This window comes from Thamnophis sirtalis, unplaced genomic scaffold, assembly GCF_051295495.1.
Source record: "Thamnophis sirtalis isolate CommonGarterSnake01/CBP01778 unplaced genomic scaffold, rThaSir2_p1.2 scaffold_5, whole genome shotgun sequence".
Taxonomy (NCBI): Eukaryota; Metazoa; Chordata; class Lepidosauria; order Squamata; family Natricidae; genus Thamnophis; species Thamnophis sirtalis.
The window spans coordinates 68,554,717-68,568,309 of NW_028261385.1; the positions used below are offsets into that span (position 1 = coordinate 68,554,717).

At 40.1% G+C, this 13,593-nt stretch overlaps 1 protein-coding gene across 2 annotated transcripts; it reads left to right on the forward strand.

Moving 5' to 3' along the window:
- The first annotated feature begins 392 nt into the window (after positions 1–392).
- On the forward strand, positions 393–5,905 carry RFK (riboflavin kinase). 2 transcript variants are annotated; one of them, XM_087715977.1, is made up of 5 exons: positions 636–770; positions 1,241–1,747; positions 2,293–2,444; positions 4,477–4,579; positions 5,755–5,905. In XM_087715977.1, the coding sequence occupies exons 2-5, from the start codon at positions 1,738–1,740 to the stop codon at positions 5,886–5,888; spliced, it is 399 nt and encodes a 132-aa protein (XP_087572103.1). In that variant the 5' UTR covers positions 636–770; positions 1,241–1,737; the 3' UTR covers positions 5,889–5,905. The 2 variants fall into 2 exon arrangements, with proteins under 2 accessions (XP_087572102.1, XP_087572103.1); XM_087715976.1 differs by lacking the exon at positions 1,241–1,747 and having other exon boundaries at positions 393–770.
- Positions 5,906–13,593: the final 7,688 nt, after the last annotated feature.

Below are 13,593 nucleotides of genomic sequence, written 5' to 3' on the forward strand. Positions count from 1 at the left end.
CTACCAAAACCCTAATTAAAGCGAAGCTTTTTTCTCTCGCAAAGCCTTGAAGCGCAACGAGGTCATTTTTTTCCTTCATGGGGAGTTCACACACTCCTCGATCGCCTCGAGAACCCTTAAAGCAAGTCGGTGCCTTTCTTTCATAAAGCCGGGAGCAGCCTTGGGCCGCCAGCCGTTTCGCGGAGGGAGAAGGGCTCATCTGTAAGAACCAGATGGGAAACACCGCGCCGTCATCCTCCACACCACCGACAGCTTTCAAAGCCCACACCACTGCCGGAGAACGCCAAGGCGCAGGCGCGCTGGCGGCATTTCCCAGCCAATCCTCTCGCGCGCGCGCAGGGCGGAAATGCGGCGGCTCCACCCACCGGCGGCTGACGAATTCTCGCCCTCGGAGCCACCTTTGTAGGAAGGAAACGGCCGAGCTTGCTAGAACGTTCCTGCGTTCCTTTCTTCTTCTCCTTTTTCCTCCCCCCTTCCGCTTCTGTGACGTCACGCGATGTCCCGCCTCTTCCGCGCCGGTAGTTCTCTTCTACAGCCGTGCGTAGAAGTCGGCGCTCGCACCAGACGCGGCTGGGGCGCTTCGGGGCAGCCGAGCTTCTCGTCGCGGGGACCCGGGGACCAAGGCTTGAACAGCAGCCGCCTCCTCCTCCTCCGCGTTCCGTCCCGCGGCTGCCTTAGATCCGTCGCCATGAAGAACTTGCCGTACTTCTGTCGCGGAGAGGTAGTGCGAGGCTTCGGGCGGGGCTCCAAGGAGCTGGGCATCCGCACAGGTGAGAAGCGGGGGAGACCGTGCGCCGCAGTCGGGTGGCGGCACCTCCTCCTCTTCGACGCCCCTGCCGGGTCCTTCTGGCGACCGACAGGGCGATTGAGGGGAGGGAAGGTCGGCTCTCCGCTCTCTTTTTTGTTTTGAATTAAGAAACGAGGCTTTAGTGCAGTGGCAACTTTAAGACTGGTGGACTTCAATTCCCAGAATTCTCCAGCCAGCTGGCTGGAGAATTCTGGGAATTGAAGTCCACCAGTCTTAAAGTTGCCAAGTTTGATGACCCCTGCTTTAGTGTAAGCGGGGCTGGCTTTGGGTTTTTTTTTGGGGGGGGGGAGGTGTCTGCTAATATCCTGTTCAAAGTGCAGCTCAGCCCCTTCCTGTAGACAGCGCTTGTGGGGTTTTTTTGGAAGGGGGGGGCATAGTACAAAACGACTTTATTTTTTATTTGATTTTCATCCCTTATTACTTTATAAATAGGAACATTCCTCACAACAGTTCAAACATAGTGGCCGTTCAAAGTTACAACTGGACTGAAAAAAAAGTGAGGTGACTGGTTTTCCGCAGAGGCGACCTTTGCAGCATCCCCGGGATCACATGATCAAAATCCAGATGCTTGGCAACTGATTTATACTTATGACTAAAGGCCAAGGGATCATGTGATTCCCCTTTTGCAACCCTCTGAGGGGCAAAGTCAGCAGATTCACTTAACAAAGAGGTTACTAACTGATCAACTGCAATGACTCACTTAACAACTGTGGCAAGAAATTGGGCAACAAATGTCTCACCTAACAACATAAATTATGGGCTCAATTGTCGTACATCGAGGACTATCTGTAACTCAAAGTGTTGAACTCCCTCCTCCTCTTTCCTTCCAACAAACCTGTGAAGTGGATTGGCTGAAAGAGAGCCACCGGCATTTGCTTAGAGACTAGAACATATATTGTGGTTATTTAGAATCTGGCTTCTACATCTAAATGGAAAGAGGTAGGTTTTTAACAATCCTGGTTTGAAACTGCTCACTATAATGTTCCTAGTTCTCTGTAGATAGTCCTGAATGGTAATGGGCTTTTTGTTAAATACTTACATTCAGTTAATGACAAACATGGGCACATTCATGAACTTTCAACTCCTTTTGCTTTAAAAGAGCTAATATGTAACACAAGTCATGTTACAAGGTGCAGTTGTGTTATATTATTAAGTAACATACCTTCATTACGTTATAGACTAGGTACTGGTTTTTTTCTAACCAAGATAAATATTGATGTAAATTACCAAGTTACAAAACAACAAACATTCTTGGAAGTTCAAATGCAGCCTTGTTGAGTGTGTGTGCATGTCTGTGTTTGAAGAGTGACTTAAAAATTAATGTAACTTACCTTAGATATATTTAGATTACCCTAAGCTATAGTCAACTTCACCTGGAGATGTGATTAATATAAGTGTATGTATTGATTTAAGATTTTTCTGCCAGCTCTTTTTGCTATGCTATGCGTTATTTTAATGGTCTGTATAAATGTTTTGTTTTTCAGCTAACTTTTCCGAAGAAGTGGTTGATAGTTTCCCATCTGATATCTCTACTGGCATATACTATGGATGGGGTTGTGTTGGAACTGGAGATGTGCATAAAGTGGTCTTGAGTATAGGCTGGAATCCATACTACAAGAATGTTAAGAAATCAGTGGTGAGTATGTTGTGTGTTAATATCTTAAAACCAGCTCAGGATCTGATCAATAGAAATTTATATTTGGACAGTTTTTGCTGGAACTTTTACTTACTATTAATATAAACATTTACCAGGATTTGTTTAATGACATTTTTAATTCCTGAGCATTGTGGGTAAACTTTCAATAAAGTGAATTCATTATCAAAGTCTTATTCAATACAGAATATACTAATTCATTTATTCTATAGAATGCTAATATTTTACATATTGTATAATTGAGATTTTTGTAACAGAAATATTACGTAGGTAACCTTCGGCTTATGATCACAATCAAATCCAAAATTTCTGTTGCTAAATGAAACATTAGGTGAATTTTGCCCCTTTTGCGACCTTACATGCCACAGTTGTTAAATGAATCACTGCAGTTGTTAAGTTAGTAATACGGTTGTTAAGTGAATCTGGCTTTCCTATTGACTTTGCTTGCGAAAAGGTCACAAAATGTAGTCACATGGCTCTGCGACCCTGCAACCGTTATAAATATGAGTCAGTTGCCAAGTGTCTGAATTTTGCTCACCTGACCATGGGGATGCTGCAACAGTTATAAGTGTGAAAAACAGCCTTAAGTCACTTTCCGTGCTGTTATAACATTGAATGGTCACTAAATGAACTGTTGTAAGTCAAGGACTATCTACACAGGTAGTTCTCACTTAGTGATCCTAATTGGAAATTGAATTTCCTAAGCGAAACTGCCCAAACTTCACATGATCACAGTGCTTACCAATGGCAGTTTCAGAGGTTCCAGTTATGATATTTAGGCAAGGGCTGTGTGATTGTTAGTCCAGGAGCTCACACTTCTCCTTCAGTCACTTCTTGCTGCTGGCTTTCTGAAAGCTTTCCGGAAAGCTTTCAGGGGACTTTTCTCTGCCTTGTCGTGGGGAAGTGAGTCGTGAGTTGCTCCATCAGTGGGCAAGACAAGACAGATCGTAGCTCCCTGGGCAAAGGTGGAGGCTGTGAGGAAGAGGCTGTTCAGGGTAGTTGCAGAACTAAAGAAAATGGAGGATGAGGGCTTCTCGGAAGCGTAGTGCATGCTCTACAACTCACATTGGAAGCAGTCCTGGAGAGCCAGCCTTCAGGGCCAGCAGTGGGTTGGAGGCGAGCCCAGCACTGACTGAACCTATTCACATACACGGCTTGTTCTTGCCCTAACCTGCCTCTTGCCCTAACCTGCAAAATGTGGACAGGCTACAAAACATCCATATTTTGATTATGTGACCACAGGATCACATGCAACAGCAAGAACTTTGAGGACCAGGCATAAAATCATATGTTCAGTACTGTCCTAACCTAGAACGGTGGCTGAATGATCATTAAGCAAGAACTATCTGTATTCTGTATAGAAATCAATAGTTGTTTTGGTTTTACTCATATTTAAAACTTCTAAAAATAAGTACGTATTTTTCGGAGTATAAGACGTACCTTTTTCCCTCAAAAAAGAGGCTGAAAATCTGGGTGCGTCTTATATACTGAATACATCATGTTTTTTGTCTCCCAAAACCCCACCCTCTTTACCAAAATGGCCGTGCAGAGCTTTAGGAGGCTTTCAGAGTGCTCTTGGGGGCTGGGGAGGGCAGAAATGAGAGAAAAATGACCCAGTTTTTTGCTCATTCCCCCCCCCCCCCCAGCAGCACTCTATAAGCCTCCTAAAGGCTATGCATGTCCTTTTTTTTTGGACAAAAAACAGGCCCATTTTTGCAAAAAAAAACCAGGCCTTTTTTTGCTCATTTGTTCCCCTCTTTACCCCCCCCCCCCCAGGAGCACTCTAAAAGCCTCCTAAAGGCTATTCATGCCTTTAAAAAAAGGGCCAGTTTTCACAAAAAACTTTTCTTTTCACAAGGTCTGCAGAGTGTAAAAGCTTTTTTTAAAATTTGCGTCTTCAAAATCATGGTACACCTTATACTTATACATTGCGTCTTATACTCCGAAAAATACAGTATATCTTTATTTCAGTGCTTTAATATATACACAGACATGCTATGATTTTTTTTTTAAGGAAACACACGTCATTCACCCCTTCAAGGAAGACTTTTATGGGGAAGTCCTCAGCATAATCATTGTTGGTTATATAAGACCAGAACAGAACTTTGATTCTTTAGGTAAGTCTTGAGTATTTGAGTATTTGTTTGACAAATGATAATGACTACTCATAAGAACAGGTATTCAATATCATTACTCTACAACAGGAGTTCTTAAAATTTAGGTTGCTGATGCAAAGAATATTAAAGAATGTTATATCTGTATTAGTTTGGATGAAATTGTAGATCAGAAATCTTTTCTTCTTGAAGAAAATTTACATTTTCAACATCTGCATATGGTGCACATTACATACAATTGGAAAAGTATGGATAATTGCAATTATCTGGATGTAAAAAGTACTATCCAACTGATCAATCTCAGTTTGAGTGATAATTGCATTGTACTGGAAACAAGAAGCTGGAAGCTAACATCTCTCAGCCCAATCTACTTCACAGGGGTTGTTGATGTGCTACAAAATCCATCTTGACTTTCTGGAGAAAATATATAAATTGTGTTTATAATAACACAATGTCATGATTTGACATTATGTGAATAAGACTCATGACATTTTCTTTGCTCTGTTTCTACTTCCTCTTTGGCAACATATGAGTTATGCAAACTATAATTGGAAGCTACATTGTTTTGAATTCTTTTAACTATTTCCTCAATTCTCACCTTTTCTCCATAGAAAAAGCAACAAACATAGAGGCACTCTCACTCTGTTTAGGTCAGTGGTTCTCAACCTGTGGGTAGGGACCCTTTGACCCTTTCACAGGAGTTGCCTAAGACCATCGGAAAATACATATTTTCGATGTTCTTAGGAACTGAGACACCAATTTTATGGTTGGGGGTCACCACAACATGAGGAACTGTATTAAAGGGTGCAGCATTGGGAAGGTAGAGAACCACTGGTTTAAGTGGTATGAAAGAAACTTGTAGACAGCAGATACTTAAATGTTTCATCTCGAATCAGTCATTTATCAGTATTATATACTTTGGAATTTTACTGCCTGTGGGCCTCATTTGATTCACAGGCGATCCGGGTTTTGCCCATGACGCGTGAGACAATAACAATGTTGGGGCAGGGCATTGGCAATGGGGTAGCAGTGACAGCCTCGGGGGTTGGGCAGTGGCATCATTGGGCAACTCTGTGACCTTCCGCAACAATCCCAGTTTATCATGTGGTCCCTTGAGAAAATCAAATGCCCAACCCTGCTTTAGGAGTAGTTAATGTTTTATTTTTCCCCCTCTACAGATGCACTTATAGCTGCTATTCAACATGACATTGATGAAGCTAAAAATCTACTTGATTTGCCAGAACACCAGAAGTTTAAAGATGACAACTTCTTTCATAGAGCAAATGTCAACAGTATGACTAATGGTCATTAAATATTTCCCTTTCTTTATTTTCACTGCAGTTATTTAAATTGAACTGCTCTTAGCCGGTTTCTTTTTAATAGGGAAGGCTGCTCTGCTCTTTAGGATTGTTATTCGGTTAGCATTACATTAAAATGGTTAGTGATTCTCTCAAAGTAACACTATTTTTGTTTTTTCAAAAAAAGGGGGCAATGTAACTTGACAATAGAAAGTGCAATCTGTCACATGTTGTTGGTGGCGTCTAACTGCAGACAAAAGTTTGTTTCCTAAATGTTTCTAAATATTTCTAATGATTGCTATTTATTTAATTAATAATGCCCATCCTGGATATTTTTATAGTGAAAGATTTCCAATGGAAAAGTAGAAATGGTATCAGTAATTTTACTGCCTGAATTGTTGTCCTAGGGGTTTTTAATTGTTCATTTGAAACATTAGCTGGATTCATTTGAAGCCTTTTTAATCCCTTTAAACTAGGATTTAAGCCCTCTGTGAATGAATTATGCTATTAATTTCAATGGGAATGAAAGCATAACTTAATTTTTTCTGCCTTCAATTGAGAATTCCTAGATATTTATAGAGCTTATTTATTTCACTATTTTATAGTACAGAATAGAATGGAAAGCCTTGATCTTAAGAGAGGCATCTGAACCTGGAACGGAACAAACCTTTATTTTTGCAAAAATCTCCTTTACTTTTGATGCAACTTTGTTGTTACAAAGCAGCCTTTCATTTGATTAAATGCTCCTTTAATTTACTTGGGAAAAACTGTGATGAATTTGGGTCTTTGTGTATATGTCCAGGTAGGCTTGACTGAGAAACATGATTGGGACCAGAATACGTCATTGAGCAGAGTGGTTGTCATGTGACTGCTTCATTTAACCACTGTAATTGTAGCATTCCCAGTCATGGTCATTAAGCGATCTCATGGGTGGTTAGGTGGACTGAGTCACAAGGAGCATGGGGGTATCTCGGGGTAACAGAGGCCCTAGGAGGCTTTGAACAGGCAGTGGATGAATTGGCTGATGCTGCAGGGCAATGTATAGCCAGAGGTAGAAGCTGTAGTCACCATTGGAAGACACAACTGTTAAATGCTTGCAAAGTTGCAAGACAGCCACCCCTCATACATGAACGGCTGAATACACAGTGGTGTACAAAGCAGTCAACCTGTGGAAAGTGCCCATTAGAGGGAGCTAGGTTGGTAGTTGGAGTTGCAATGCCCCTGCAGTCATAAGTACCAATAAGTTGTCAGGTGTCCACAAGGACAGTGCAATACCTGTAACTTCAGGCACAGGTCACAAGTCCCTTTATTCAGTGCTATTGTAATTTCGAATGGTTGCTGAACAAATGGTTGTAGGTCGGGGACTACCTGTATGTATATGTTATATATCTGTGTATGCACACATACACATATATGTATCTACAGTCAATTCTTGTTATTCACAGAAGTTACATTCTAAAAGTAATAAATGCTGATTTACTAAATATTGAGCTATTGCTCTATTCCCCAAAAGCAAAGTACTTTTATAGTATGGGAGTTGAAATAAAAAGGCAAAGTATCACTTTATCAGCCTCAGTGGGAACATGCATGTCAGCTGACACACATTTTTCACTGCTCTGAGCCTGTCTCCAAATGATTGCAAAACTGCATTTGACATTACATACACATTTCAATGTGTAGGTGAAATTGTAAATACGAAATCCGCAAATAATGAGAATAAACTGTGCACATATATGTATTTGTGTCTGTATGCATGGCTTATCAGCTGCTATAAAATGTATATGTCTATATGCAGATATGTGCGTTAGGATGTAACTAGCATTCCTAACGTTTCTATCGTTGCAGCTTTCATAGCATCTCTGTCAATATAGGGATTTTTTTGTCCGAGGACATTTATATGCTCGGAAAAACAAAACACCAAAAGCTTATTACCAAATTATGTTTCTTTCTGCTTATATTTTTCATTTTGATACATGTTTATATGTAAATGCAACAAAAATTCTTTAATTAAATGTTATTTGGATTGGTAAATATGATAATTACATGTGCATTTAATCGAAAAGTCTAGTCTGGAAATGTGTACACTATGTTATGCAGAATGAAGTGGGAAATTCAGTTGATTGTATTTTGATAATTTTATAAATGCACTAATGGGTACAAGCTTCTAGGGATTGTGTAGAACATTTGAATCTTATTTATCTGTAGGAAAAAGCTCACATTGAATATATGTAAATAAATGCATTGGGAATGATCACCCCAATTATATGTTCGCTGCAGGAATATCATGAATTGGAAGTCTTGTGTCCTTCATTTCAGAGGCCCCAGATTGTTCATTTGCAAGGAATCCCGAGTTCTGGTTTTCATGGTTTAAATGTTTATTATTTCATACTTTATGTTACCATTAATTTTTAAAAACCTGGATTTCACTTATTTTTATCTTGGTAAAGTGCCCATGTTTTCTCTCTTTACCCACTCTGCATATGCAGTCCTAGCAGTACCAAGGCTTTATAGATAGTCCTCAATTTATGACCATTTGTTTGAGGTTACAATGAAAAAAATGACTTAATTTGCTCTTCTTTGAACTTAGAAAGCATTGCAGTTCCCCCACAGTCATGTGATCAAAATTTGGATGCTTGCCCACCGGTTTGGATTTGTAATGGTTGCAACATTCTGTGGCCACATGATCACCATTGCTTAAATATTTGCTTAATGACTAGCAGAAAAAGGTAAAATGTGGTGTGACTCATTTATGACCACATCGCTTAGCAACAAAAGTTCTGGTCCCAAATGTAATCGAGGGCTACCTGTGAATATTTCTTTGTAGCTTAATACAATCTAGGACTGCCATTCATTTCAACTTGTGTGCCAAAAAAATGTCTTTTTCAGACTGCTGATGGGCTATGTACATACAGGTGGTCCTCAATTTACAACAGTTCATTTAGTGACCGTTCAAAGGTACAACAGCACTGAAAAAAGTGACATGACCATTTTTCACAATTGTGCCGTTGCAGCATCCACATGGTCACATGATTAAAGTTCAGATGCTTGGCAACTGACTCATATTTGTGACGGTTGCAGTGTCCCAGAATCATGTCATTGCCTTTCTCAACTTTCTGACAAGCAAACTCGATGGGAGAACCTGATTTGCTTACCAACCATACTACATAACAACTGCAGTGATTTGCTTAACAATTGGGGCAAGAAAGGTCATAAAATGGGACAAAACTCACTTAACAAATGTGTTGCTTAGCAACAGAAATGTTGGGATCAAATGTGATCAGAAGTCGAGGACTACCTGTATAGCCACTAGGCCTCATGCTGTTACGGCCATCTCGAAAATGTTTCAGTGCAAATAGAAATCTTTTTAGCTGGATGGGATGTCTTTGTGTAACATTTTGAATCTTGAAACTCTTGCAGCACTTTTGTTCAGTAATGAGTAGAACAGGGGGAGGGATTTCTTGCATAAGCAAAAAAATTGAAGTTGTTGTCTTGTAAGCAATTTGGGACCACAATAATTGATAATAAAGTTAACAGATTTTCAGCACTGTTGTTTTTCCCTTTTCCTCTTCGTGCTCAGCACTACTAGCTCCATAAATACGAATTTTAAGAGATCCCAGACATAATAGCATATACTGTTGGCAGTGTATATTTGTCAATTGTTTTGTTACTTTAAAAAGTGCCTTCTGACAGGGTTACTTTGTGAGATAAATGGCTAACCTATCAATCATGACATGTATATACAGTACATTATTGTTAAAAAGAATGTGTCACTGACAAAACAGGAGCCAAGGTGGCGCAGTGGTTAAATGCAGCACTGCAGGCTACTTCAGCTGACTGCAGTTCTGCAGTTCGGCTATTCAAATCTCACCGGCTCAGGGTTGACTCAGCCTTCCATCCTTCCGAGGTGGGTAAAATGAGGACCCAGATTGTTGTTGGGGGAAATATGCTGACTCTGTGAACCGCTTAGAGAGGCTGAAAGCCCTATGAAGTGGTATATAAGTCTAATTGCTATTGCTAAAACAGAGGGTTTTGGAAGCAGCGAGTACAAACCAGAAATTGAATATATTAAACGGTCCTGGTTTTTAAACAGCATATGGAATCGAATGAATATGTATTGAATTTTGCCTTTTTATATATAGAGATAAGATTTTAAATTTATCATTGTGATTTTATTAAGTTTTATTTTTCTATTAATTTCAACAAATAAAAAGAAAAAAAAGCTATATGTTTTCTATTTATTTTTTTCACTCCACACAAATCTGAAAAATATCAAATACCATTCTGTTGTAATAAAACCAGAAGCAACTTTTGGATGACTGCCAATTTAAGGTTGTTGGTTGTTTTTTTTTTAAAGGTAAAAAGAATATGATAGAACCAGTTCGTTGTAATAATTAAGGTAGCAGATTAGAAACTTAGAAACTTGTTTTAGTCATAACTTTGACACAAAGCCAATTAGGCATTCTTGGACCTGTTACTGTCATTCAGATTTGCTCACAGCCCTCTCCTAGAAAGGAGGCCAAAGCAAACTATTGCAAAATCTTACCAAGAAAACTTCAAGGACTAGTTCAGGCAATTGCCAGGAATCATTGCAGATTTGGAGAGCCTCATTGTACTTAAGAGACCTCTCAGAATTTGAATTCCTATTTTCTTAGTTTCCTCATAAATTACATGGAAAATCCCCATTGGGCTGGAAATCCAGTCAGGGTTAAGGTTAGAAATCAAGTTAGGCTTAGAGTTTGGCATAGCAATCCAGTTAGATTTGGATTTAGGATTTAAATTAAGAGTAAGGATTAGGCTTGAGGTTAGGGTTACACTTTGCGTGAAAGAGTTTGGATTAGGGTTAGGATAAGGGTTAGTATTAACGTTCTGGTTACTTTTAGGATTAGCATTAGTGATGGGATCCAAAAAAGGTTTGCGTTAATCCATTGTGAACTTGGAGTATAAAACCATGATGAGTTTATTCAGAGACTTGTTATGCTTAAGAGGCCTCATATTTCCAATCCCTCTTATTTTCAATTCATTATAAAGCCTACAATAAAATCTTATTGGGATGTTGGTGCACTTTGGTTTGGGGTTAGACATTCATGAACTCAGAACATCCCTAAAACATTAGTAGTTTCAAAAGCCTTAATATGCTTAAGAGGTCACTAACAATTCTAGTTCCATTTGTATTTTTCTTGAAAAGTATAAAAGGTTAGGGTTAGCAGATTGAATTGGAGTGTAAAAGAAGTTTCTTGTTTCTAATCACCCTTATTTTTGCTTTGTTATGAAAAGTACAGTAACATGGATCAACACACACTTTGGGTTAGGCTTAGGCATCCGTGAACTCCGAGAGTAAAAATAATGTCACTAGTAGCATAATGAGTAGAGCCTCATTATGCTTAAGAGCTGCTAGCGATTCTAATCCTTATGGATAGGAATAGAAGGGATAGAAATCATGTTTGGGTTAGGGTTAGAATGGTAATCCAGTATGGGGAAGATTTAGGGTGGAAATCCAATTAGGGTTATGGTTTATATTAAGTTGAGGGTTAGATTTTGCATTATGGTTAGGATTGGGTGCTTGGGGATATGTTTAGGATTAGGGTTAGAGATGGAAATTCAATTAGGGTGAGGATTAGGTTTAAGGTCAGGGTTAAAGATGGATATCCAGTTAGGTTTAGGATTAGATTAGGGTGGTGGTTAGTGTTATGGATGGAAATGCATTTAGGGTTAAGGTTAGGATTATTCTTAGATACTGAATGGAAATCTGGTTATGGTTTGGCTTTCTTCCATTCCATTCCATTTATTAGACTTGTATGCTGCCCTATTCCCCGTAGGGACTCAGGGCGGCGAACAGACATATGGGGAAGGGGACAATACAAAAATGAATGAAACAAGACAGGATACAAAGACAAATTAAAAACTACACAACAATCAGCAATTCGAGAGGGGCTGGGAACTCATCAGCCCCAGGCCTGCTGGAACAGCCAGGTCTTAGCGGCTTTGCGGAAAGCTTGAAGGGTGGTGAGGGTCCAAATCTCCACGGGGAGATCGTTCCAAAGGGCCGGAGCAACCACAGAAAAGGCCATCCCCTGGGGAGTCGCCAGTCGACATTGGCTGGCTGATGGTATCCGGAGGAGGCCTAATCTGTGGGATCTGATTGGTCGAAGGGAGGTAATTGGCAGGAGGCGGTTTCTCAAGTACCCAGGTCCTATACCATGTAGGGCTTTGAAAGTAACGACTAGCACCTTGAAACGCATCCGGAGTCCAATAGGCAGCCAGTGCAGCTCGTGGAGGATAGGTGTAACGTGGGTGTACCGGGGTGCACCACAATCGCTCGCGCGGCTGCATTCTGGACAAGCTGAAGTCTCCGAATGGTCTTCAAGGGCTGCCCATGTAGAGCGCATTACAGTAGTCCAGTCTTGAGGTCACAAGGCCGTGAGTGACTGTTCTGAGGGCCTCCCAGTTCAGGTAGGACGCAATTGGTGCACCAGGCGGACCGGGGCAAATGTCCCCCTGGTCACAGCCGACAAATGGTGTTATAAAGTCAGCTGTGGGTCCAGGAGGACTCCCAAATTGCGAACCCTGTCTGAGGGGCGTATAATTTCACCCCCAGCCTGAGAGATGGAATACAAGGCCAATTTTGATGTCAGGGCTTCTAAAGTCAGGGTTAGATTCACAGAGTCTTTTTCAACACAAAGGTAAGATTTTAAAGCAATTTGCACTTATCATATGCCTGCATTGAAATATAATTCAAAATGTTATTTCTTTGGAATTATATAGAGCAACCAAGGTCTTTGTTTCTATGTTGGACTAAACAATCTGTAGTTAGTTTCATGGAAGCAAAATCATCAATAAGGCAAAGGTCCCCCTCACACATATGTGCTAGTCGTTCCTGACTCTAGTGGGCAGTACTCATCTCCGTTTCAAAGCTGAAGAGCCAGTGCTGTCCAAAGATCTCTCTGTGGTCACATGACTGGCATGACTAAATGCCGAAGGTGCACGGAACGCTGTTACCTTCCCAACAAAGGTGGTTCCTATTTTTCTACTTGCATTTTTACATCCTTCGAACTGCTAGGTTGGCAGAAGCTGGGACAAGCAACTCACCATGTTATGCAGCGCTAGGGATTCAAACTGCCGAACTTTTGATCAACAAGCTTATCGTCTGTCACTGAGCCATTGTGTGCCTTTTTAAAATCTTCAATGTGTTTTATTAATTTTTTTCAGCTAATATTAGGATATTAGGCTAAATCATTGCATAATTACAATTGGAATTGTAAATTGACAAGCCCTAAATAACTGAATTTAGAAAGTGGAAATAGAAAGTTTCAACTGATCCCAGGGTTCATTGCAGTTCAGTCTTGCAATACTAAACCAGGTTTTATTGATGTGTGCAAACCAGATATTTCTCATTGTTTGATAAATTGGTCCTACTTATTTCACTAGAAAAACAAAAAACCCATGAAATTACTTAAGAGCTTTCTCTATTCATTTGTGCTGCAAAACAGACTCCTAATCCACCAAGTTAGAAATATGTATGGTATATTCTTACCAAATAGACAAATTCCTTGTGTGTCCAATCATACTTGGCCAATAAAGAATTCTATTCTATTCTATTCTAAATATATATTTTGCCATGGGAAGAAGTTTCGGAAGACTGGATTATATAATAACCCCAAACATTTCTTTGAGAATTACCAAACCAGTGAGGTGAACAAATGACACTCTCCACATAATAGG